General features: G+C 35.0%; 2 protein-coding genes across 6 annotated transcripts in view; one reads left to right on the forward strand and one right to left on the reverse strand.

Moving 5' to 3' along the window:
• The first annotated feature begins 342 nt into the window (after positions 1 to 342).
• Positions 343 to 8,586, forward strand: LOC142986673 (syntaxin-7-like). Its single transcript, XM_076135244.1, has 8 exons — positions 343 to 611; positions 698 to 820; positions 1,993 to 2,062; positions 2,597 to 2,747; positions 5,816 to 5,909; positions 6,423 to 6,553; positions 7,138 to 7,293; positions 7,374 to 8,586. The coding sequence occupies exons 2-8, from the start codon at positions 712 to 714 to the stop codon at positions 7,458 to 7,460; spliced, it is 798 nt and encodes a 265-aa protein (XP_075991359.1). The 5' UTR covers positions 343 to 611; positions 698 to 711; the 3' UTR covers positions 7,461 to 8,586.
• A 1,535-nt stretch (positions 8,587 to 10,121) lies between these two features.
• The window catches only part of LOC142986154 (protein NDRG3-like), a 66,929-nt gene continuing 50,859 nt past the window's right edge, over positions 10,122 to 26,191 (reverse strand). For 4 of the 5 annotated variants that reach the window (XM_076134443.1, XM_076134447.1, XM_076134446.1 and 1 more), the window contains 5 exons: positions 23,916 to 24,057; positions 19,418 to 19,564; positions 17,330 to 17,575; positions 15,328 to 15,412; positions 10,122 to 12,044 (listed from right to left, as the gene is read on the reverse strand). In XM_076134443.1, the coding sequence (XP_075990558.1) occupies positions 11,914 to 12,044; positions 15,328 to 15,412; positions 17,330 to 17,575; positions 19,418 to 19,564; positions 23,916 to 24,057 (751 nt within the window). In that variant the 3' untranslated portion in view covers positions 10,122 to 11,913. Of the gene's footprint in view, positions 12,045 to 12,941; positions 13,044 to 15,327; positions 15,413 to 17,329; positions 17,576 to 19,417; positions 19,565 to 23,915; positions 24,058 to 26,191 lie in introns of all 5 variants that reach the window. The other variant, XM_076134444.1, reaches the window with a different exon arrangement.

The raw sequence follows: 26,191 nt of genomic DNA on the forward strand, positions 1-26,191 counted from the left end.
AGAAAGTTTTGGAACAGAAATGTTTTATAACAATATTGACATTGGCTTAGCTGCAAGGAATCAGTAAAATAAGCCTTATCATCACAAAGATTTTGTCGAGAATATCCAGTAAATTTTCTCGGCAACTTTGGTCACCATCGTATGAGTGAAGCGTTTTCGGGACCACAGGTTTTCAAATAAAAATTAAGACGGCTGCAGGGCTCTACAGATACCTACGTGATTATATTTAGGTAAGTACTTTTGTTTTTTTGCTAAATTTCGAATACACAATCGATCGACTACCTACAATTTTAGAAATAAATTCGTTCTCTATTAGTGTTGTACAATGCAAATAATTGCAGAATGAGCCTACTGTGACTGACTAACGAAGTGAATATTTTTTTGTGGTTTGATTTGTCGTTTGTCCTGTCGAAAAGTTCTCAGGGGTCTCCCAAGGCTCCCAATTTTGTGTTTATAGTGATCCAATTTTATTTATTTTATTTTGTAATGCTCATTTAGTGCTTTATCGTAGTCTATTCCGTTTGCCTGGAAGTGATACAAGTGTATTTTTGACAGGGAAAATAGTGTACGTCACAGTTTAATAATTTCAAATTAGTGTAACTTGATTACAAGTACGTATTGAACATTATTAGGCTTCTCTCTACGTTTGTGGTGATTGATTCTTGTTATTCTTGAGATATTATCATTGTTGTTGTAGGTGACAAGTTCGCGATGGAGTCGTCTTATCAAGGAGGTGTGACTTACGAGGATGCTGGGAGTAACAATTACCAGCGTCTCACGCAGACCATTGCAAGTAACATCAAGAAGATATCACAAAATGGTTTGTATTCATTTCTATTGTTTTTTGGTTATCTTGAATACCATTATCAGTTGCTTACATATCATTGTGTTTGTTGTTAGTCATCAGTATTCTCACTACATTGTCTTCATAATGCTCAGAACGCTACTGCGACGTAACGTAAAGCAATAACAAAACACATCTTTGTTAAACTGAAGGACAAAATCCAACTATATTTGATTCCTATACATTGTCTGGTTATGTTATGAGGACGAGGAATGATGTTTATCTTATTTTTGCTCATAACTTCCTTCAGTATTTTATAATCCACAATTGCAAGCCCTATATTTGAATAAATTAATGTATAAATTTTAACTACTTAATCTCCTACAGTTGGGCAAGGGTCTCTACCCGTAATGAGGGAAGGGATAGACCTTGAGTCTGCCATGCTGGCCAAGTGGAGGCTGGGGACTTTCCATTAATTTTATGACACCAAATTTATTTATATTACTATTATGTGTAATCAGGATATTAATTGGATAATATGTTGAAGCATCTGTTTGATACATAAGGAAGTTGATGAAGTTTAAATATAAATTTGTACTAATTATATGTGTTTATACTAGTATAGTCATTGATTTAGTTTTCCTTGGAGAATAGATATGATTTTTATATTACTTAGTTAAATGCTTCTGTCTTCCTTTTTAATAATAAGTTAACTTAACCTCTTGGCATTAAGCAGGCATGGCTTAATATCAAACTGAATGTACCTTCTCATGGCAACAAATAGCAGATTAGAAGGGAAACGTACAACATACTACTAAGTACATAGTAGGGCTGACTACCTAGCTAAAACATTACCAAACCCAGTAAATACCTTGTGCGTATATTGTATGGCTACCTGCTAACATGACCATTTTCATTCCAATCAAACTAAATCATCATTATCATCCTAAAATTGAAATGATAGAACTATCATGTCTCAGCCTATTGTCAGGTTTCGTACAATAAAAAACTTGTCTTTGATGATGAAATAGAGGCTGTCAACTGGTCTGATAACAGAGATTGGGTACTTAATAACTCATCTTTTCATTAAACTTTATTATATTATACTATTATACCCTTACTATGTACTGATTTTTGTCCTGCTGCTGTTTTATTCCCATATCCAGATAACATTTAAAGAATGGTAACAATGTAATATTATCTTACAGTATCTTCTATGACCAAGATGGTGAATCAGCTGCAGACACCGCAGGACTCCCAGGAGCTCCGGAACCAGCTGTAAGTTGTTATGTATTTATATATCTTAAAACTATGAATGGCAGGACATTGGTTAATGAGTAATTGTAATCAGTGGCTATTTTGTAGTGCATATTCTTTTGGTAGGCATAAATTCCTTCATGTAATTACATGTTATTTTTCCTTTACTTTTGTGGTTAAGATTCTTGAAACCAATTTAGAGCTTAATATGTTAAATAAATGAATTTAACCCATTACTGTCCAACTGCTGGGCAAGACTTAGGCCTTGAGTTTACCACACTGGTCATGGGTGGGTTAGGGACTTTGCATGCTGTTAAGAAATGTCTTAAAGAACTCTCAGACGTGCAAAGATGCATCACAATGATTTCCTTCACTGGTGGAACAAGTGACAATTATTCCTTATACACATAAAACTCCGAAAAGTCATTTATGTGTTGCTTCAGGTTCAAACAATCGACTGCTTGCACGAGAGATGCATTCTTAGATCACTCGGCTATCACTACTTAATATATTATCATTAAGTATGCTTGTGTTCATTAATCGATTTATTTATAGGCGTCAAATCCAAAACTATACCCAGAAATTGGTGAAGGACACTTCCTCCCTAATAATGGACCTGATGAAGCTGCCTACAGATCAGCCGGCACAGAAACTGTTAAGAGAACGCCTCAGTGATGAGTACCTGATCACACTCAACTCATTCCAGGTGTGTATGTTGGAATTTTATATCTATACTAATATTATAAAGCTGAAGAGTTTGTTTGTTTGTTTGGATGTGAATCTCAGGAACTACGGGTCCGATTCGAAAAATTCTTCAGTGTTAGATAGTTCATTTATCGAGGAAGCCTATAGGCTATATATTGTCACGCTACAATCAATAGGAGAAGAGAAGCGATAAAAAATGTTACAAAATCGGGAAAAATTTGACCCACTCTGACTAATGTCACGCAAGCGAAGTTGCGCGGGTCAGCTAGTTAGTTATAATTTTTAAAGCCTTTTACAGGCAAGAAATGGTTGACTAATTGTGTTATAACTGTATTTGGAAATAAAACCGAGGAGATAACTATTGTGTGAGTTTGTATTAAGCTCATAACTAATTATAATGACAACTTATTTTTTTATAATAATATGAAAGTTTGTGAGTATGGATGGATATATGCTACTCTTTCACGATAAAAACATTAAACGGCTTTAAATGAAATTTAGTCCATTGGTAGCTTATAACTTGGATCAACGCATAGATTACTTTTACTCCGGGAACTTGTTTCACGCGGACAGAGTCGCGGGCAGAAACTAGTATTTTTATAGTTCTACATAATGACATTTGATTATAGTAGGTAAGCTTTTTTACGTTCACAATTAATGAATTTTAATGAACATATTTCTCGTTTGAAATGTTATCGCGATGCCCTTCAGATTCTACTCAAATTATTCGAGATTATGTATTCTCTCTTTTGGGTAATAACTTGATGATTAAGTTATTATGTAGAATGAAACTTATATGTATAGTATCTGTAGCTCACCGCCGTTTATGCTTACCTCGTTTACGTTTGTCGTCTACGCCCATCATAGTTACGAGTATCTTGTGTTTTAGTTTGAATTGGTTTTGTATGGGCGTTTCACACACATAGTTACTATCAACATACAAAGTCCTTGCTACATGGACTGCTTACGTTTTTATTACTTTTGCATCAAATTTGATATCTATCTATACATACAAATCATTGCAGTGAGGTCAATTCTGTGCATTGAATATATTTAGATTTGAATAAATATGATAAGAATATTTTAGAATGTAAACCGAATGATTTATCTTATATTAACACCATATAAGGAAACCATATACACATACATGTGATGTCAGTAGCGCCTACTAAATTGCCAGTTGTAGTCAATTTATGGTAAACAATCAAAAGGCAAGTCCTTAAATTTTTGAATAGGTGGGTCACAATAAAAGAGTATAGAAAACAAAAGGTTTTGTTTGTACAATAAAATGTATGTTTATCTTTTACAAACAAATATCATATTCAATTTGAGACATGATGATAGCAGGGATAATGATTTTAAGCTTATCAGTAGTATTATCAAATTTTGAGAGCTGAAATTCTTTGTGTACTAAAATGATATGAAGCAAATTGTTTATAGATAATACACTAATGTCTTAACAAACATTTAGAACACCTTTTTTTAGTATAGAATGAAGCATGGTAGTAGTAATTTTAGCATAGAATGAAACAGTAATAATTGAGCTGTATTAAATCAAATATTTGAACGTCAGTACACGATGATATCACTCGCTGATTAGTGTTTTAAATGCGATAAAACAATCGTTAATTCGTTACGCTTTTGTGTATTAAATCCTAAATAGAATGAAACTCGATACAGTTATGAGGAAAAATTACAACTAATAAACTGATGTTTAATATATTGGTTACTCATGCTATGTAAAATGGTATACCTACTTTGTTGTACCTGAGGCCTATAATCAACGAAACGATTGAATTTTTTTTTTTCTTATAACAATTATATCCGTTATAAAATTCCGGTAGAAGTTGTGTTACAAGAATAAAACGCATACTTATCCGATAGCGCCTACTCCTTGTCGCAATAGAATATAGAGAAATATTATTAACGGACTCCTTCAATATTTCACGAACCTTAGTAGGCCTATGTAGCCCTCTGTTACTTTCCCACTCCTGGGCAAGGATCTCCTTCTAGTATAAAGTAAGGGTTAGATCTCAGGTTCCCAAAGAGATCGTTACCGCACGCTAGTGGACACTAACGCTCTTCATGTAAGACAGTAGCGGGTCGAAAAACAAATGATAAAAAAATATACATATAACATACAATGTTAATGTACTAATATGGGGGCACTGAATTTCTTTCCTTGTAAAGGGACGGTATTACAAAGTAGGTTGGAAACTTATCGGTTAGACCTTGAGTTCAACACGCTGGCAAAGAGTGGAGAGCTAGATTACTGTTGAATGAACTTTCAGGAATACAAGGTTTCTTCTAGAGGTTTTCCTTATTGATAAATTATTTATTATAATTATTATGCCTTTGGTCTCTGTCTCTAACAAAAATAACATGATATTATGTATGTATAAATATATAATGAAGTTATTTTCAACTACATGTGTAACTTAAAAGCATTTATTTACTTATCTATCACATTATCTGTTAGGACACAGACACAGGTGATAAAATTAGTTCTCCGAGCATTAGTCACAAACTATTAAATTATTGTAATGAGGCTTGCTTATCTCAATTAAGTCAATGTACGATACAAGTTGTAATTCTGTACCATTTCTTTATTTGTAAAAGAACAATAGTAATTTAAATGATAAGTAGGTATGTATTTAATTATTGTAAAATAAAAATATGAAGTTGTATGAATGATACATGGCTAATACTAAAGTGAAGTGACTGTTCTATATAAATAGTCCTTTTCATAAATTAGGAATGATAACTGCTGATTCGCTTATATGTGATTAAAAAAATGTAAATACATACATAATATCTCGCCATTTTCTCACGAAGTAGGTAGTGACTAGTGACCAAAGAATGCCACTTGGTACGATCCTTACAAACTTCCCTTGCCTCATTCACATCCATACATCTTGTTATACAGGATGTTAATATGTAAAGAAAAAATGTCGCAATATCATTCAGTACAAGGGTTATTGTTATAACACATTACGAATTATTGCAAGTAGTAGAAGATAATATAGTGCAGTATAAAAAATATAATGTGACTGTTAATTTGTTTGTCAGGCCACCCAAAGGCTCGCAGCACAGAAGAGCAAAGAGGAAGTGAAGAAACAAAAGGCGCAGTCCATCACCATCGGCGATCCATTCAATATGGGAGGTCAGTTTATATTGTAGCTTTTATTTCATATTATTATTAGGTCGGGGAAAAAGTCTTTTCGCATTATAGTATGTATGAACTTGTAATAAAATCTTTTCTCTACACAAAAAAGCTCGATATTTGGGTACCTGACTAGCTCACTGAAAGAAACCTAATGAATCGTGTACTCATTTGTGATTCTTGAAGCCAAAGAGATTTTATTACAAGTTCATACATACTATAATGCGAAAAGACTTTTTCCCCGATTTACAGAAATCATGGATACTTAGATGTTTTTTGAGGAACATGTAAAATACCGTCTATCTTAATTGGGTACTTAATCCTAAACAAGTCCTAAGCCGATGTTGTTAGGAAATACAGGATTTCTTGTACATAGATTTATTTTATAACCAGCAAACTGCTTTAAATAGTATATCATCATCTGAAGGCACTCTCTCCTAAAGTCATTTCAGTAAATAGCTAGAAGCCCATGGTTCATCTTTAGTTAACAATTTTATTATATACTAATTCCAGGTTCTAGCGGTAACAAGGAATTGGTGGAATTAGGTGAAACGGACTTGCGCAAACAAGAGCAGCTCACGATGCAGACGGAACGCAGCCTTAACGAACTTGAGGAGAGGGAAAAAGAGATTCGCTCACTGGAGGTAGGAATATATCCAGATATTCTTTTTATTTTTATACCAGTGTTCAGAAGTGTGCGAGATATATATATTTCGCTGTTATATTATTGATAGTCTATAAATAAATCCAATACTGTGTCAGTCTTATACCCGAGTTCCTTTGATCGGTTTGTTTTGGTTTTTATACATATGGGTCATGAGAACATGTAAAATGTCTATGTTACCTGAATTATGTGTTAAAACAGTTCACTTACTCACTTTCGGTTTATCAAATAACAGATTATACACAGATTCGGATCGGTAACATCAATTTAACACGGTCGTAACAGTCATTTGTTGCAAGACGACCAGCGATAGCTATAATTTTGATCGCAATACTTAAAATGTTTTGGATAGTTTGAAACGTTTTTTTTCTAATCAAACTACATCTAAAATCTTAAATTGTGCTATATCCGGAAAGATGATTAATATCTCATATTAATTTTAACATCGATTTCATGTCACACAGCTTAGTTATAGAAAATCGCAATACATTATACACGACTACGAATAAAACCTAAAAAATGACATTTTCAAGATCCTCTCACATACCTATATTTTATTTCCAGAGTGATATAATGGACGTGAACCAGATCTTCAAGGAGTTGGGCACGATGATCCACCAGCAGGGCGAGGTGGTGGACTCGATTGAGTCTAATGTAGAGTGCACCACCATCAACATCGAGGCTGGCACGCAGCAGCTCAGTGCGGCGGCTACTTACAAGGTACACATTTATTATACTTACTGTTTACTTATTTCATGTTGGTTTTAGGTCCAGATATTAATGCCTCTGTTACTTTACAGAACAAGCTAAGGAAGAAGAAGGTGTACCTGATGCTGGCCCTTATCATCATCATATCCATCATCCTTATCCTCATATTCCGCAACTAAACGTGTGAACAACTAACCGGCGACTAACTAGAGGAACTAATACACTCCAAATATTGCTACTTAAATGTTCCAAGTTTCCCCTACACTTCGTATATAGGGCTATGTTATTGTAAATAAAATCGTATTTAACTATATTATTAATATACATATAAATCGCCACACGGCAGCGGTTCCAAGATTATACAAACGTACTGAAATATCGTTGCCGCTCCTAGTTGTATGGTATAGGGAAAATGTATTATACTCGTGATTATCGATGTCTATGTGAAAACACTATGTATACCTGCGTATATACTATCTAATAGTTATTCTCAACGCGCTATACTTAACACTATAGTGGTTCAAAGTATAAGTTTGCGACGATGAACGTCACAACGTAGTTGTAATCATCGCGGTAGGCCGAAATTATTATTAGTTGTAGAAATTATGTTATTAATAACTGATATTTAAACATATAGATCAAAATATAAGTTATATATTTATAGCCCGCTGATACTAAGTAAGCTATGTTTATATGTTGCCTTAATTGATTTAATTAATATTTAGAACATTAGTCATTAACTACTCGTGCCACGTATTACATCACATCGGGAAACAAGTATCAGGTTTTACAAGGAAAGTCCTGAATTGTTTCTTAAGCTTATTTTCGTCCAAAAGACATAACATACATCACTTTCATGTACCTAGAATTCTAAAAAATCACTGTGATCATAATGGGCACACAATATGGCTGTTATGTAATTTATACATAGGTTTTGTTATACCTGCAGTGGATCATTTTTTTATTATATCATTAGTTATAACAATATACTACTTAAGCATGGTTTTTACTCCATGAGCTTGTGTCGACGACGACGTGTGTTGGCTCTTATTTCCATGATGGTGCGGTCAAGACACGGAGTCATCAGCTAAAGCCCCTTTCACAATCATTTGTAACGTAACGTCACTATTTGAATCCGTCTCGCCATTTCGCTTAAGATATTGTTTATTTAAATATAAGCATTCATGTATAGTTAGATATAAAACTTGCAATATACTATTAAATGTAAATTTAAAACCCATGTTTTGTATTAGACACATTTTTTGTTGATATCTTCTACCTTAAATATATGAAGTCAAACACCAACTCGTTCGTTTCATTTGCTGTGCGTTAACTTTTATTTGGATACCTTTTACTATTTCAGAGAGAGTTTTAAATGATAAAAATAAATAAAATATGTTCATTGCGATTGGTTTGCTGGCGAAAACTATAAAAATATATGCAAATGTCTAAAGCTGAAGATATTACACTGCGCCTAAGCCTACTAAAATATAAATGCTGTGCTCAATTGACATCTTTGTGCTTTGCGATTTGTGTTAATAAATTATTCACTGCCTTCGCCTGCTGTGCGTGAGAAAACCTACGAGTACATATAAATTACTCCGAGGCCTACACTGATAATATAAAGACATGGATATCAGATAGGTATGAGCATACCATGGAGTTTAATAATTAATTTTTAGTTAATTGAAGTATACCTCATTTGGCTATTACAATATTTTTATACCGTTCTTATTATTGGTATACGAATATGATGTTAAAGAACGTTTAAACAAGGTAGGAAAAAAGAGCTGTGCATAATGATGATGAAAGGAAAACAATTGTTACTCAGAAACAACTGTCTTTATTAATATTTAATGCAGGATATATTTAAACAAGTAGTATACCTACATACTGTAGACCTTTCATTAAATTTAAGTAGACGTTAGAGCGCTCGTTATTCCGTCTCTTGAATTGAAAGTCAGTTTTAAAACTACAAATTTAAGCCTTATCCCTTGCTCTGATACTTGTTATGATTCATACGATATTTACGGTTTTGTAAGCAAATAATTCTAATTCAATCCCTTTTGTGAAATTCGGTATGCAGCGGCGGTGCAGCATATATTTGATGACAATAGACAACGAGAGATGGCGTTGTCAGTCTTTAACAGCAGTAATAGCTTCAGTTAGCTCAACTTTGGAAACTTTAAAAGTTCATATAAACTTCTCTTTAACCTTTGATTGGTTTTCTTAACGTGTATTATTACTTCCGAGAGTTACCAAAGTGTGTTCAATTATAAAACAAATGTTGAAATGTTATGTAACTGGTAGATCGTTACTTTACGTAATCTGGGTATGTTTTTAGAGTATCTCATAGCAACGTTACATTCTGAAAGCTAACTTTAAAGTTTTCTATAGGAAGTCTCCTCCAAGTTCGTCCAATTAAAATTTTCCTTTGGTCCACTTCCTTTATCCAGTTTATAATATGATAGTGTCTTCTATAGCTTGCCATCTTGTAATCATGGAACGGTATAGAAATTGAGACTGCACAATGAAACAGTATTTGAATAATTAATGTGATTCACACCTGTAAGAAATATCTTTCGAGCCATTTTGGTCTGGTCTATTGAACTACTTTTTATAGAATCATTTAAGTTGGCAAGATAGTAGACTTATCACAGGTACTTAAATTGCAACGTAGACCTGAGAACTATAGGCATTAGGGTGACAGTCAAAGCTTGCTCATATATTTGTATTACCTGTTTTCTAGTAGTTTCTGTGTATTATATGGATCTGCATCTGTGTGTTTTTATTACCTATGGGATAGGGACTAACTACGAGAAATAAAAGAATAATATTTATAAAATCACTTTTAATCGATTCATATTAAATTCACACGAATGTCATTGTGAACAAAAATGATCTAAATATAACATCTACAGTTCAAGTCAGAAATTAATAGATAAATTTTGAAATCTATAAACTAAAGTTGGTAATATTTGATTGTACGTCTACAAAGCATAGAGGCAAACCTCAATATCGTTCGTATGACGCGTGTAACTGCGTGTAACTATGCCGATGTAGCGCCATACCGGTGGAGGTGTTAACGAGTAGTTATTCTACTGAGATTCAGCTACTGATCAAGTTCTAACTATTAAGAGAAATATTTCAACATCGTAAACACCAAAGGTTGGAACAATCTATTATTTTGCGTGGCCGGCCTCCTTCCATTTTATCAAAACGCGAGCTTTGCTCAATTATTGTTACATCTTATTCGTCTCATACTATAGTTATTTGTTCGCACAAAGTAAGTCTCAAATAGAAGCAGTCGGCCAGTTATACATTAATTATTAAATACGTCTATCAGCGTGTCAAGTCATCGCGATCGCGATACTGATGCACGATCAATTCCAAGTGTTTCGTTACGCAAGTTATAATATTGTAGCGATAACTTCACGCTGCTGAGTGTACTCCGGCTAAAACCTAAGCACAAGTCCACTATTATTATAATGTTATACTCATCAATATCAATTATGTAATATTCAATAAATAGTTACTTAATATAAAATAAAATATTTTAAGCCGTTGCACAAACGTTATTGTTCTAATCGTTATGTTATTTATGTAAACTACTAAAAGCGGTGATAGATACCTACTTAACTATTATAATTATATAAAAATAAATCGCTTTAAAATTAATAAAAAGTAATTAATACTGATTACTATAATCAAAGTATTAAAAATAATATTAAAAACTTATCACAATAATTATAATAAATTAATCACAACTATAATATGTATATAACACACAATAGGCCTTACAACTAAACATATGATCACACAAGTTATGCATTTAAAAAAGAAGCTAAAATTCTTCCAAAACGACTCATCAAATGATCAAGTTCAAAATCTATCTTGGTCTTAGCATAGCACCCAGCGACGTCGTTGCGTGCGCGCGGCGATACCGTACGTAGTGCGCCGTACATTATACTACAGCGCAGTATCGTACAGTATAGTACTAGTATACTAGATGCGTGCCCGCCTCGGCCGCCTCGCTCGCACGCCACGTACACGCGACGTACACGCGGCGTGTACGGCGAGCGCACCGCCGCCACACTCCTCACCCACCACCATTAATTTTATCTCTAAATAATCACGCTAACTAACCTCCTTACACAGTCGCGTAAATAAATACGTACATATACGTGTGTAATTAGCCTAACTCAATGATATTAACGCTCGATAGTGGTACATATATATAATGTATATATCAGTGGGTTCTAGTAAAATTCTCTTAAAATTATACAATGATATAACTTTAACAGTGCGACTCACTATTAACAGTGAGGAAACTTAGCTAGATGTTCCGTCGCCCAGTCGTATAGTGAGCCTCGGGAGACTCGCCGCCTCGACGTGATCTCTCTGTAAGTAGGCATGCCATGGAACAACCGCTTCGATGAGCACTTAAGGCATAGTGCAGTATGGATCGCTGACAGTATAGTATCGCGGAGAACATTCAAGGATGATATCTTCGTAAATAGTTTGTAAACGACGGATCCTATAGTTCCACGTGTAGGCAAGCCTCGGGTTGAGGGGTAAGGGTGGGGTCAGTGCACGTCGAGGGCGACAGGGTGGTATTAGTCGGTCGGCCATCTAGCAGACCACAGCCTCCGAGATGGGGTTCTCGGTGATGCGGATGACTGGCGAGTGGCGGCAGGGGCGACGGCGGCCGGCGTCCGACAGCCGCCGGTACAACACGATCTTGGTCGGGGACAGCGGCGCAACTGTAATGTCAACCACATACATTAGTCATACACGCAGTCGAGCTGTCGAGTGTGGGATGCGACAACGACTTCAATACACGATACGTAAGCTAAAACAACGTTAGCAACTGCTAGTGTTAGAGATGTGGTATTACTGTTTAATTGATACTGTAACTTGATTCTAAACGAGTTGACTAGTATACAGATAAATCCTGTTCTAGTATACAAATTAATGAGGATCATGGTAAATATTAGCTATCGAAAGAGAACTTTGATAAAATTAAAAACTAACATTGTTCATTTGTAATTTCCGTATGAGATTCTATCGGTTATACAGTGTTGTGTACAGTAATATGCTTTGAATACTAACCTTGAACGAACATTAGTTAAAGTTCAACCAAATATTTGACCCGTACCATCTATAATAGCCTAAATTTAGAACAAATATTTATCTTTTAAAGTTATGGAAGCTAAAGTTGCTTAAACATGAGACCGTGAACTGTTGTTTTGTGTAGTGCTTTATAATCAAAATAATATGTTTTGTATGATAACAATCACATCTAATTTCACATAACGGCGAACCAATTAATTAAATATGTACAGAATAAACTTGTTAAAGAAAAATAAACTCGATTGAGAGTTACGTGAAATTAGACCACAGATACTGCACGGTAGCTGTTGAAATATATGCTGGGTTCTTCATATGGAATTTTAGTCTTCAATATCAACAAAAATTTGTTGATTGAGATTTAACTGAAGTCGCTTAAAATCTAGGGACTGACAACAACACAGAGTAATCATTTCCACGATTACTTTTGCTGAAACGTTTATATTTTTAATATGAAACAGCGAAGAAGGAGAACGAGAGAATAATTTCAAAAGCTTCCGTGCAATGCGACATTTAAAATGAACACTTACTTTGTCTAAAAGCTCGGTAAGATTAACAAACTGGCTAGATGTTTACGCTCGGCGTTGATACTGTACTAGCTCGACGATATAATTTTTGCAGTGCTATAACGGCTACAGGGTGATAAACATAAATAATTAAAAAATAAATCGCTAAACGAGCATTATTACTAAAACATTTCTGTATGTTGCAGTTTTAAGAAAATATGTAACTAAAAGTTAATTTAAACCATTTATTGCCCGTATTTGGGCTTACATCTCCTCCCGGATTGAATTAGGAGTTAGGCTTTAATACGTGTATCATTATAAAATTTTATCTCACGACTATATGAAACTCGTTAAGGTATAGAACCATAGTTTTTTAGTAACTTTCGCAACATACGAAAACGTTTTAAACATGGTATAAAATAACATCTACAAAATAAATTGAATATCTAATGAGATGTTTTATCAATGAGTAATTCGCAGGCCATTGCTTTCTTCAGCAATTAATATAAATTTAATCTTATGTGTATTGTAAGTACATTTAATGTATTTTAGTAAAAGAGTTGTTTTAGTGCTCATTTTTGTAGAATAATGTAGCTAAAGATATTATTAATATCTTTTTGAAAAGCGGTGTACTTATTAGTTAATTCCACTATTATATTTCCACGGTTTTAAAAGCAATGACCTGTAATCTAATACACTCCTACGAGGTCACATTTCAACGTCGCTGTAAGTATTGTTCTAGAAAATAAGTTACATTTCATAAATCGTACACTTTATTTTAATACTTTGTAAGAGGAATGCTTGAAAGGTGACCTGATTCAAGTGTGTTAACATTTAAAAAAGGTAATATTAGCCAAGTATATTATTTAAAAAGTTATCAAGTAGCAAAATCAGGAAAGTTCGACCAAGGGGCTAACTACCACATAGACAGTAATAAAAATTGAAGGATAGATAGTATAAAGTATGGGCCATACAAGCTGGTTATAAGCTCTAAAGAGAGTACATACCAATCGTTTACGGACTGCATAACGCTATCGCATATCCAGGCTCAAACGTAAACGGGAGAATAGAAAATAAACTGGGCTTCAGACCTCATCACTTACAAGTTAGTTCACCAATTATAATAAAGCAAAATACAATATAATTTTGATGTATGATTACAAATCGTATTACTCAGGAAAGGGGAACACTTAGATAATCGAAGGGAAGAAAACTGTTGTAAAAACATACAGGTTAAATAAATATAATAATCTATAAGTAAATATATGTTATTTGTATTAATGTAAGGATATTTAATTATATTTGAACATTCAAACTTATCATTAACAATAATTGTAACATATTTACATAAAGCTGCAGAATAGATGCAATATTAAACTATTAAAACAGAGTTGATGTACAACTCTGACTTGGCAGTATTATTACTAAACGTTACTATGATAAAATCTGTTCGAGAGTCCTTTAATACCCGTCGTTAATAGTTATAAAAATATGTGATTTATCTATATTTATTAAGTTATTACAAAATATAGTTTAGGGAGCGATGAATTATGCTACGGACACCACATCATCAGCAAATAAAATATATTACGCGTTAAATACTAGGAACAACTGCGCACATACAAAATATGCACAATATGCTTTATATGCACATATCGAATAACAATAGAAGTTAAAATCAAAAGTTTGTTACTCATAATCAATACGACTGACTGGTTTTTGATGCAAAATGACATACAAAAAGTAATTTGAAAGTTTCGAAAGTAGCATTATGCACTTAAAACAATTAAGAAAGATATTTTCTTGAGCTCAAAGTTTCGGTCAAAAGCTGTTACTATATAAGTTTGCAGCATCATAATCAAATGGTCTCCGTGGCGCAGTGGTTTAGGTGGTCACCTCGTCACTAATAGTGCATCAAGAGTTCGTGGGTTCGATTCCCACACCTAACAAATATTTGTGCGATCCACAAATAGTTGTTTCGGGTCTGGTTGTACGATGTTTGTATGCCTGTAAAAAGTCTCCGTGACACAAGAGCAATTCTTAGTGCGGGAGATGTCTTTTCAATTTATTGTGTTCTTTCAATACCGATACGACGTAAAGAAACCTCCTCATAAGAAACTTCTATACATATTTATCTAGGTAATGGGTGTATTTAAAATAGTCATAGCGAAAGAACTTGATGGTGTAATGTCCATAGAACGTCATCACTCACCCTCATCAAGTATTTACAATGTGAAAATAGTATATATTATATTTTCAATGAATGTGGACGGGTAAGTGTTATCGTGGTCTGCATTATTGCATCTATTGAGCTAGGCGTGTAGTGCAATGTTGTAACATTCGAACTGCAATGCAAAGCTAAGCTTGCATCGGAACAGTGCTACAGGCCGGTGGCGCCGCCGTTACTTACCGTAGCCCTCGCCCTGCAGGAACAGACGGAAAGCCTCAGAAATCTTAGCAGGCTGTTCCTCAAGTACCATGCCCGAGTCTGAGATCTGAAATCGTAGTTTGTTGTTTTACGTGTGTTTTCTAATATGTCTATCGAAGCAGTACGATTCTCTGATCTATGATCTTTTTGTAGATTAGTGTAGTTTTAATATATACAAAGGTACTTGTATAGCCTTCAGACTGTCTTAAAACTTCAGCTTTTACTTATTACTTAGTTATGAAAGCTTATTCAAGAAAATGAATAGCGAAATTTTCTTGAATTTTAACGTGCATCCAGACAAGATTATTTTTGAGACAGCATCTCTGTATTTCATTTAGATTAGAATTTCAAAGTAGTGGGCAGTATTAAAGAAAGTAATTAAAAACGACCACTCTGTAAGCACATCAAAGCTTTACCGAACGGCAAGTAGAAACGCACGTTCGTCCATCTACAGTTTGTTAATTACGTTACACTCTTATTGCTTGTGGTTTGCCTGCAACCAAGTAAATATCAGGATTTTTTGCTTCTCTATGTCCCTGCTCAAATTGCAGAACTTGGATTAATTAACAATCTTTGATTTCTACAAAAATTACGCTATCGTTGAGTCTAGAGGATACTTTTTACAGGTTAGAGTCGGGAAAACAGTTTGACTTATAAGAAACTCACCAATAATCACTTCGGACTTATCCGAGTGGCGGCTAGAATTTAGGGTTATGCACATGATCTATCTTCCTTTGTGCATCAAAGGGTATCAATAACATAATTGAAGGTAGTTATATACACAATACTAATTAACTAATTGTAATAAATAGGTATACGTATTGTGTTTGTCAGAGGCTATCAGTGAGACATCTAAAGACATCTTCATATCGTATGCATCTATTAATTAAATGGATGGGCCCGACGACTGCAACTGTCGTGATTAAGTTATTAGCTGAGCGGCGGCTCGAGGCTTAAGCTGACTTAAACGACATATTATAATCCCTCTGTTCACTTTACAATTAATATCACTCGCGACTCTCTCAACTAGCTTCATGATTTCATTGTTGGAATTAAGCTCACAAAGCACTCCTAAGAATTGTCTTATAATGAAGTATGCTACTATAATATGCTGCTAATAATTTCAAGCGAAAGGTAGTCTGAAGTAAGTTAATTAGATTACCTTTTATAAGGTGCAGCGAGACTAAGAGAATTGCTTTTAACACGATTAAAGTATATGCAAAGTTAGTGACGCATACTCTGTATCGCGCAGACATGAAATATGATGATCTATTTCTTCGCGATTAAATAAATATTTGCATAGTGCCTTCCCATATAGAGTAGCCCTTGGTCTGTTGTTTTGAATTGAGTAATATGCGATCTAGATTAACATGACCAACTTGAGATACGTTTGAACTGACGCATATCAATCGTGTTTGATCTGCGATTGGCAGCACAAAGCTAAACACAATAATACGTGATCGACTAGTAAATTACCTTCCAACTAGGCTAAACAAACAATCGATGTCACTGAATCAATTATGTTAGTCTAGTACTTGACAGTCGGACACTTAATAAGTAATTACAGTTTCCCGAACGAGGCGCCAACCACGATGTTCTGAAGTTGGTGGAAATGTTTCCTCGTTAAATAGCCAAGTGGATAACTAACAGGTGCAATACTAACTTTTTGAGCATACAGATTTAGCTCCGCTCTCGGTTACATTGTTCGCTTGATTAGCGTTTGGAATAATTTTAAAAACTTTAAGCACATAATAATTAATTCCGGCTACGAATATCTGAATGTTTGTATTCATACGTTCACGTAATTAGATTAAACAGGTGATCAAAAATCTGTGTTAAGTTCTTGTAAACTATCGTGAAATGCTTTTCAAGAACAGAGATTGATAAGTCACATACACAGAGCTTGTAAGAAACCTTCTTCCACTTGCATCTGAAAGGCACAATTATAAGTAGAAATATGGTGTAATAATGTAATGTAACTCACCTTCATCCAAGTGGAGTTGTTGGGGTTGAGACGTCCGTTGAAGGTGACGGTGTCATCCACGTGCGGGGAGAGCGCGCCGGTGATGTTAAGCACGGGCACCTTGATGGTGTCGGTCTCGCGAGCGATGCCCAGGTCCGTGCGCCGCACGTACGCGTCAATGAACAGCGACAGGTTCGTAGGGTTCACGTTGCGGGTGAAGTAAGCCCGGTACATCTGAGTCAAGTCGTGGTTGCGCTCCTCAGGGAACTACGACAAATGAATGCCAATTGTTAATAGTTGCTGCACATTTACTTCTTTTGATGTTGTAAAGAGATTCGATTAAGGTGAGGCCCACTGGTCGGTACGGTGTAGAAGGTAATTTAGGTGATGAATAAAATATGTTAAAATAATACTTGATTATACGAAAATCAAGCTGCTATAATTCTCGAAAAACTTAAAGCATGAGCATTGTCATTAGAATTTAAGTTTACCGACTTGCAATTAAATTATTTATATTCGTCACCTAAAAATCCTTTACCGTGCCGCCAGTATGCGACGGGCCTAAAAATTTTATACCGTAAGGGTGTATCGTCCACTATAACACTATACTATGACCGTCACCGTCTCGAAAAACCTCGGTACACCGTCGACTGTCAGCACCGACCCGACACAATTGATGAGCGAACAGCGAGTCCGGAGATGCGACGTGGTTGCAATGTTTATATGTACTAATACATGGTACAAAAATTGACACTGTGTGAGGTGTCGAATAAATCTGCCACGTAAGTTTAAACAAACATGTGACTATTCGGTGTAACGCGACGCTTCGCCGTGTTTGTGCGGATGTCATCAATGAACATACGCAGATACTTATAAAATTCACAATTTTATTCGGCGACTCTCGCCTCCGTGATACGAGATAGTGGATACACACTTTAATCGCGAAGTCATAATAAAAAATGCAGTAGATAATAGCACATTACATCGATAGAAGGTAATAGGTTTCTTCGAAGAGACCTCGTTATTCTAATCACACCCTATCAAAAATGTACCAATGCGTCATAGACTACTTTATGCTGAAAGGTAATTTTCCTGTACACGAGTTTTGCATTGGATTATTGATTTGTTTTGCATTCATTACGGTAAGGGCACGAAAGAATCGTAAGGCAGCCGGTCACGGTCACAGTAATTTCTGTATAATAAATTTAGTTGGCATCGCGTTTGCACGCAGAACATAAAGTTCGCCACGCGATTCGCAAGCAGGCTCAGCGACTTACATAATAGATATTGATTATTAGATATATTGTTGACTTTTATGGAACAACGCAATATACGAAAATAGAGTAACTTTGATTTATAGAAAAGTATATTAAAGTCACACACAGTCGATAATTATAACCAACATATTGATAACTTTTGTAATTATAATAATTAAACAAATTATTTTCACTTTCATCTTAGTTATCACAAATTTAAAGTTGCATAGGCAGTCGCAAGCACAGTTTAAAGTACAGAACAATACGTTGAACACAAAAGCACAATTATGACAACAAACAAAATAACAATCACGTTACAAACAACAAGTTAATTAGTTTCTTTACAAACCACAACACAAATGAAAAAAGATTCACTGAAAATCAGACCATAACTTTTTACAAAGTCACTCAGTATATAATTTGTAAAAGACTGCAATTCGTTGCATAAAGCCATTCATACATTGTGAAAATTTCTGTTTCCCTAAATAATTACTGTATTCATCCGATGTGGAGGCGAATATTAACGGAATTGGATGAAAATTACAGGATAATTACAAATTGCGGTAACTGCTACTGATACATGAATAAGCCGTGAAATAATATTGAATATTAAGTCGTTAGAGAGAACTGTTGAGGAAATGTCACAAAGAGATTACATTAGAAAAAGCTTTCCATGCGATCTTTAAAAAAAACATTACACTGCGATAAGTTGCATTGGACCTTGTTTCTGAAATGTTTGTGCACCTAATTTGGGAGTATTCAAATTCTTAACAAAGGGAAGTTAGATAAAAAATATAAGAATAACACGACATTAATAAGTAAATTTAAGCAATGAGTAATATAGTGTTCATACCCGTCCAAAGTGATGCCACATAAGGTAATCGAGGACGCCCTGCGTCATGCCGCGGGCCTTCAGCGACCGAGAGTTCATCTTTTGGTAGGCCCACTCGATCCATCCGGCCTGGTTTGACGTGCAGTTGATCAGAGCAAGAGCATCCACCTGCGAACAATATTACTATTAAGTATATATGTTACTGTAAAAACACGAACTGTGTTAAATCCTAAGATTTTCCGATAAAACCTAATTAATATTTACCAACTCTCAATGGGGAAAGTCCGAACGTTCTTTTATTTCGAACTTTTACCACCATTTAATTGGTAAATCTTAGGATTTACATAATGACACGGTAAAAGTTGATAAAGTCATATCATAACGTGTTCGAGCCGTAATATAATGATATTGCTAGGGATATAATTATATGCCCTAACATAGTTCTAATGAGAGTTTGAAGATGTCGCCGGAGCCCTACCTCGCGGGGCTCCTCCTTCTGAGTGGTAATAGTTAAACTCAAATGGGCAAAAAAGAGCCGTCCTATGCCTAAAAACTTTATTCGAGATATAATTGCGAAGGTTTTGACAGATTATATGATTATAGGGCTGTTTACATTTTCATTTAGGTAATAACGCTCGTGGGATATTACATGTTTACGTGACTGTGTAAAAACTCAAAAAGCTAATAAAATCTCAGCTCTATCAAAATATTAAAAAAGTACTTTAATATTCAAATGCGTAGGCTTTGCGAAGTAACTGTCACCGTCATAATTGAACTCATCAAAATTTAATTTGAAGTAGTTATTTGAGATAATGTCCAGTACCAGTGGGTGTTTGTAAGACCGCTGTAAATTTTAGGCATTCGGTTCTGATTATTAAAGGTTTACTTCATCGACCGTTCCCAAGTTCACCGAAATAGTTGTGTAATTAATAATTCATCGATCAAATGTCACGTTATTATGAATGCTTACAAAGACTTACGTTTAAGTTAATGTTTATATTACATGACACTATTCCGATTATGGTAAGCGAGTGATGGCCACTACGATATCCAATATCATAATCTAGGCATACCTATTGCTGCTATTGCTACGCTTCAATTACATGTATACAATTCCTTATAGATATGTGGAGTAATACCCGCTGAGTTGTAACAATATGCCCTATAATTAGCTTCCAATATGAAATACAATATTCTAGATGACATAGTACAAGACTAGATATACAAACGCATCAAAGGAAAGTCACTCATACGCCCACGCGTTGTACACGACATTGTGCTATTGTTAGAATATTATTATCAATATTTTTATCGTGCTTCCCTCCATTGTGATACCAATATCTATTTAAAAGAACATTTTGCCTCGATAGCGTATGCCACTGCTAAACACAAGGTTTTTGAGTTAGGTAAACTAGATGTATTGTGTTAATTGGGACTAAAATTTAACCTAAATAATGTCGACTTTATTGTTGGCTTTCATAAAATTAATATTTTTGCTTTTATAAAGAGCAACGTATATGCAAAAGAAATCTCTCTCGCAGAAAAACTTAAAAAATATCACAGAATAAAATATGTACAAAATAATGACACTAGAATAATTACGCTGTCTATTTCTGTTACAAAAGAAACGAGCGGCAACGCTACAACGTACAAAATAATTAAAAAGTATTTCATATCATAAGTTAATATTGAAACCGATATCTGCTTTGAAATCGCAATATTCTACATAAATTCTTGAGCAAAATTCTGGAATACAACAACGAAGAGCGCGGGCAAATATAAATGTAGAGCGCAGGTGTCATGCATTGGCCATATTTCTTCACCAAACTACTTTAAAATGTTCGTGTCCAAGGACGGGGCACGGAAATGCACTATTAGTCGCGGTACAAGAGCACTAGCCCTCAATGTTGTACTGTAGTCTGTTCTTTACAGCCAGATATTACCTACGTGACCTACATCTGCCTGTGTGATTAGCGATCACTCATCGCCACTATTCAATGAGAACAACCTTGGCCGAAGTGAGTGTCTAATCCGCGCTACACATGTTACGGTCACTAAGTTTATAATTATAGGATTATACTGTTTCATTGTCTCACTCTATACGATCGAGATATAAATGTTAGGTTTATTTCGTTACAATAATTTGTTAATATAAACTGCGAAAGAAAACCGTAATCGTGGTCCCTGTAAAATTAATATGGGTGTTTCTTTACATTAGAATATCTGCAAAATATAATCCAATTATCTAAGAGAATTGTGGGATTTGGTCAGAATTAGTGAACAAACAAACATTAGTGAAATAATTTCAGCTCCTATTTGTGTTTAAATCGTCTACGTATTTGCTGATTCAGAATTCCAACTTAATGAGAATCAGTTCGGACATAATTGCATGAACATGAACAGTGGTATCGGCGATACCAGCAACCATAAAATATTCATACCGCTATAGACGGTGTATTGGTTGCTGGTTGCATTCGATTCGATGTAGTACCAAATATAGGTAGGTTATTCGACGATTCAACGGATGAGCTATTCATCGAATACCGTAGTGGCCACGTAAATTGGCATCGCGACATCCGCACTCGCTATTGCCTCGTATTACGAGCGCATGAAAAATGAAAAATCTTACTTTTTTTTCCAGTTCGATAGTTCACTACTCGTACAAAATTGTTCGCTCGTTCGTTAAAAATATTTCTCATAATTATTTGGTATATTAAAAAATGATAAGTCGGCGTTGGTTTTTGGAAATTAGAGGCTTCAAAAATCAGGCGTATCAAACTTAAAACGAATCAAAGTCTGTTTCATTTAACGGGCCATTCTGTCCTGTCTGTTCAGTCTATAATACATTTATTCGTAAATACACGTGTGCGAAAGCTCATTACGTTGGATGGACAGGAATCTAATTGGCGACTAATGGGACTGAACGTGATAAATGAAAAGCCAAAATGCTGCTTTTCAACAGTAAAAGTCTAAAACAAATGTGAAAACTATACTAAAATAATATAGTGGCGTAAGAAATACGAAACCGATGCTTAAGGTACTACAATACGATTGTAGAGAGCGACGCGTGGCGTGTTTTGTATTACGGCTTGTATCAGCATGAATCCAATTACAAGGAGAGCTTTTTACAAGTTGATTGAAGTTCGCCGCCACCGTTTACTGACGCCACTATATCGGTTGAACGGATCCCATTACAAATAATATTGTTGCTTTCTTGTCAACGAGAGCTTAATGTTTTGAAGCGACGTTCTTTGACATTATTCACTGTGTATCTAGAGCTCAGTGCTTTGACTATGAAACAACCTTGTATCAATTTGTTGTTTAAGTAGTAGGTATATATCTCGTCAAGTGTTATTTGAATATGTTTCATCGGGTTTTTGGAGTGCAGTTAAGTTTTTAAATCTTTATAACATACAAAACGCGCTTTTTTGTAAGGTTTTGATGTGCGAAGTTCGGTTCTAATAGAAACTTAACTACAAAGCTCATACACTCTTCATAAGTTATAAGTAATCATTCAGATTAACATAAATAGTAACTCAGTGGTGGACCCGGAAGTTGTTTACGATGACGTCCAAAGTAGATTCAAAGCCAAGCAATAAAAGCTGCACAGCAACCACCTGTTTTATTTTTCCGAAATGTGCTAGGTGGACTGCCGGACGCTATTCAGTACAGGTTTAAATCTCTTTACCGATAAGGTGATTTGCAAATCAATTGCGAGTCTTTACTTAGTCGTACTAAATAAAAATTATGATAGCTTTACCCAGTTTTATTCTTGACATGTTATTATGCTAATTAATATAGTGTGCACTGTAGTCTATGCAGTTATGTTACATAAATTACACAGGTGATTTAACGAGAAGACAGCGGAACCTAATTATCTAATGGCTCGTGTGGAAACGCCCGCGCTCCGAGAACGTAATGAAATATCACAATGTGCCAGTGTTCACTGACGACCATTTTAATCTAGCCGCTAATACAAAATATTATGAAATTACATTAAATAAGAAAGAGGGTACAAAAAATAAAAGTAGCTATGATATTTTATGTCGTTTCAGGGAAGTAACTCTGTTACCTTGATGCTATCTAGTTTCAAGGAAGACTTGTACCGTCGCAGACACTGGTAGCGTTAATGAGGTGTGACATTATTCTAGACTCACTAGCTACAAGTCTAGATCCCTCACAGGGCGCGCGGTGTTTTATCCGAAGGTTTATACTTGTGTTCATTGATTCACGGCTCCGCAGAGTTTGTGTCTCTGATTTACTTTCGATGTCCCAGAGGAGTTCGAAGCTCTTATATTTTCGTTATACCCTAAAAATTGCGTAGGTGCTATGTCAATAAGATAAGTCGATTTTTGTGTAAATATTCTCTCTGCCATTTACACTCAGATTCTTATCACTTTTGTGTAATTATTATACAGGTGATAGCAGGCTGAATAACGCTGTAAACAGTATTTAAGATAAAATATAGTTAATAAAATCCGCATTAACATAATAAACACAGATATTGTATATGACATACCTTTGATGGATGAGTGAGAGCAAAGCGGGCGAGGATGTTAGCGCCGGCACCGACGCCAAATCCGATGAACGACTTGATGCCGAAGTGGCCCAGCACGTAATTAAGCTGGTTAGCCAACTCGTCCATGGTGGGGTAGATATAACTGAAACAAATTTAAACTGTTACCAACTAACTCTATCTAAGCAATGTCGTGGCATGTATCTTTCTGAAATAATATCACGTTCAATGTAGCTTGTGTACTTGATTGTTGTCTTTGCCAGAGTGAAGTGTAAAAAAAAGCTTTGCAGATCTAAGCACATTTTTTACTACAAGTAGTCATATAAATCCATAGTCAAATCTAGTTTCTCAGTAAACGTACATCAGAATACTGATAAACAGATAATGACATTACTGTATTTAATTTAGATTATTGCTCATACCACTCGTACGAGTATAAACACATCATTGCACAGTGGCATGCGCGGTTCACGGAAAAACTTTTGTATCATATCACGATGTCAGGTAAAAGTAGAACAAACATTTATATATTTGACTATGACAAAAAGTTATAAAACAAGTACGAACAATGTGGTGACGCGGCCCAGGGACGTTACACAACACTGCGGCGAAAATGAATGAATTATGTACCTACTGCAAGAACAATCAACGGTAGTCGGTAGATACTTAGATAGCTTTTCAGTCAACCTTTGATAACATTCCTTCTGTACTAAGTTTCTTTTTGTAACCACATAAATGTTTAGCGAGACATGTGACGTATATCCCAAAAAAATCGTGCCAAAGTGATTTTAAGGTCGTTTTAAGTGTATACTTAGCAATAATAGAATATCTCATACACAGGGGAGCCTAATTACTAAGAGTAATTTTCCAAGAATTGAATCTAAATGTTTTATGAAGAATGTAAATATTTGATGCACGAAATTTAATACATATAGACGCGTAAGTATATGCCAAGAAAACTCAACGGAGGCCATTGAACGCAGGTATCAATCGAGATGATTGAACAAGCAAATTATGCATAATTCAAAGATAACGCCAGCATAACGGGGACTCGATCAAACTTGTCATAAGTTTAATATACAAAGGCTAAGACGAGGAAGTCCGCTCACGACCGCACCTTCACTAAGTAACTTAAGTCATTTGTACGTTAGCGCTTGAAGCTTCCGTTATTAGTTTTAAGTAGTTTTTTACACATCAAAACATTTGATAGTGTATTGCAATTTTAAGAACGATAGAATTTCATCGTATGCAAGGTAAATCGTGTTCGCAAAGATATGCGGCGAGTATTTGGTCGCGCCACGTCGAATGTGTGAATGTCATAACGCCAATGCTTTAGATTGGACATGGATCAGTGAATAGCTCCGAGCTGCGATGTTGACAGGAACTACGATTTTTATTGGGAATGTTTCGCCACTACACCGACGCGTACAGTTTCATGTAATAAAACACTCTAGTAAATTTTGGGTTTATTTTCAAATATTGTATGGCATAGTATCACGGTGTTATCTATTATTTTAGGTCAATAATTATAAAGTATATAATAATATTACTATGTGAATGGAGTACGTTATTATCAGTGAACGAGTAATTCAATAGTATACCGAGAACCAGATTTTATGAAATAATTTTCCATTGTCAAATATATAAACTGTCCCATGTGTCTACAGAAACAATGGCCTTTGTTTAATGAGTTTACAATAGTACTGATATATGAAATTATAGTTTATTTCAGCGAACTTGTATTAATTAGAGTTAATAGAATTTAAAATATAATTATTTGCTTCAAATACATTATAATATATAAATGTGTTAGGGTTTGTTTATAAAATGTATTCAGATTCGAATGTATGTAGGGCATAAAGCGCGAGTCAGAGATCTGTAAGGAGCGTGGGAAACGAAGAAGCGGTCTAATGGTAAAATATCGCGGCAAAACAATTTTCCAGTGAGTGATTTCCAAAGTCCCAGAGGATAGGCGGCGGTATGACCAGACGTCGTCAGCCGGTAGCCATCGCGCCGCCGTCATGTAGTAGGTACAGTCTATATCGAGCGGCACACTCTTACATAACACTGCGGTACGAGACCCACTGCCGATTCTATTCCGCCTTACATTTGTAATACAACCTTATTCAAATATTGCACGAAATATCACGTTTTTGCTAACTCTAAACCTTGTCGTTAATTGGTTCTATTGATAATCCTTCAACGAATCAAAATTGAGTCGATTTCGATAACTATAATATTTAGAATAGAAAATCGCAACAACTCCAACGTTTGTCTTT

This window comes from Anticarsia gemmatalis, chromosome Z (genome assembly GCF_050436995.1).
Source record: "Anticarsia gemmatalis isolate Benzon Research Colony breed Stoneville strain chromosome Z, ilAntGemm2 primary, whole genome shotgun sequence".
Taxonomy (NCBI): Eukaryota; Metazoa; Arthropoda; class Insecta; order Lepidoptera; family Erebidae; genus Anticarsia; species Anticarsia gemmatalis.

Bases quoted from the DNA above. Each gene is read 5' to 3' on its own strand.
- LOC142986673 (XM_076135244.1), top strand. From the start codon at position 712: ATGGAGTCGTCTTATCAAGGAGGTGTGACTTACGAGGATGCTGGGAGT. The intron at 5,910-6,422 runs GTCAGTTTATAT...TACTAATTCCAG, and splicing joins CGATCCATTCAATATGGGAG to GTTCTAGCGGTAACAAGGAA. The intron at 7,294-7,373 runs GTACACATTTAT...GTTACTTTACAG, and splicing joins GTGCGGCGGCTACTTACAAG to AACAAGCTAAGGAAGAAGAA.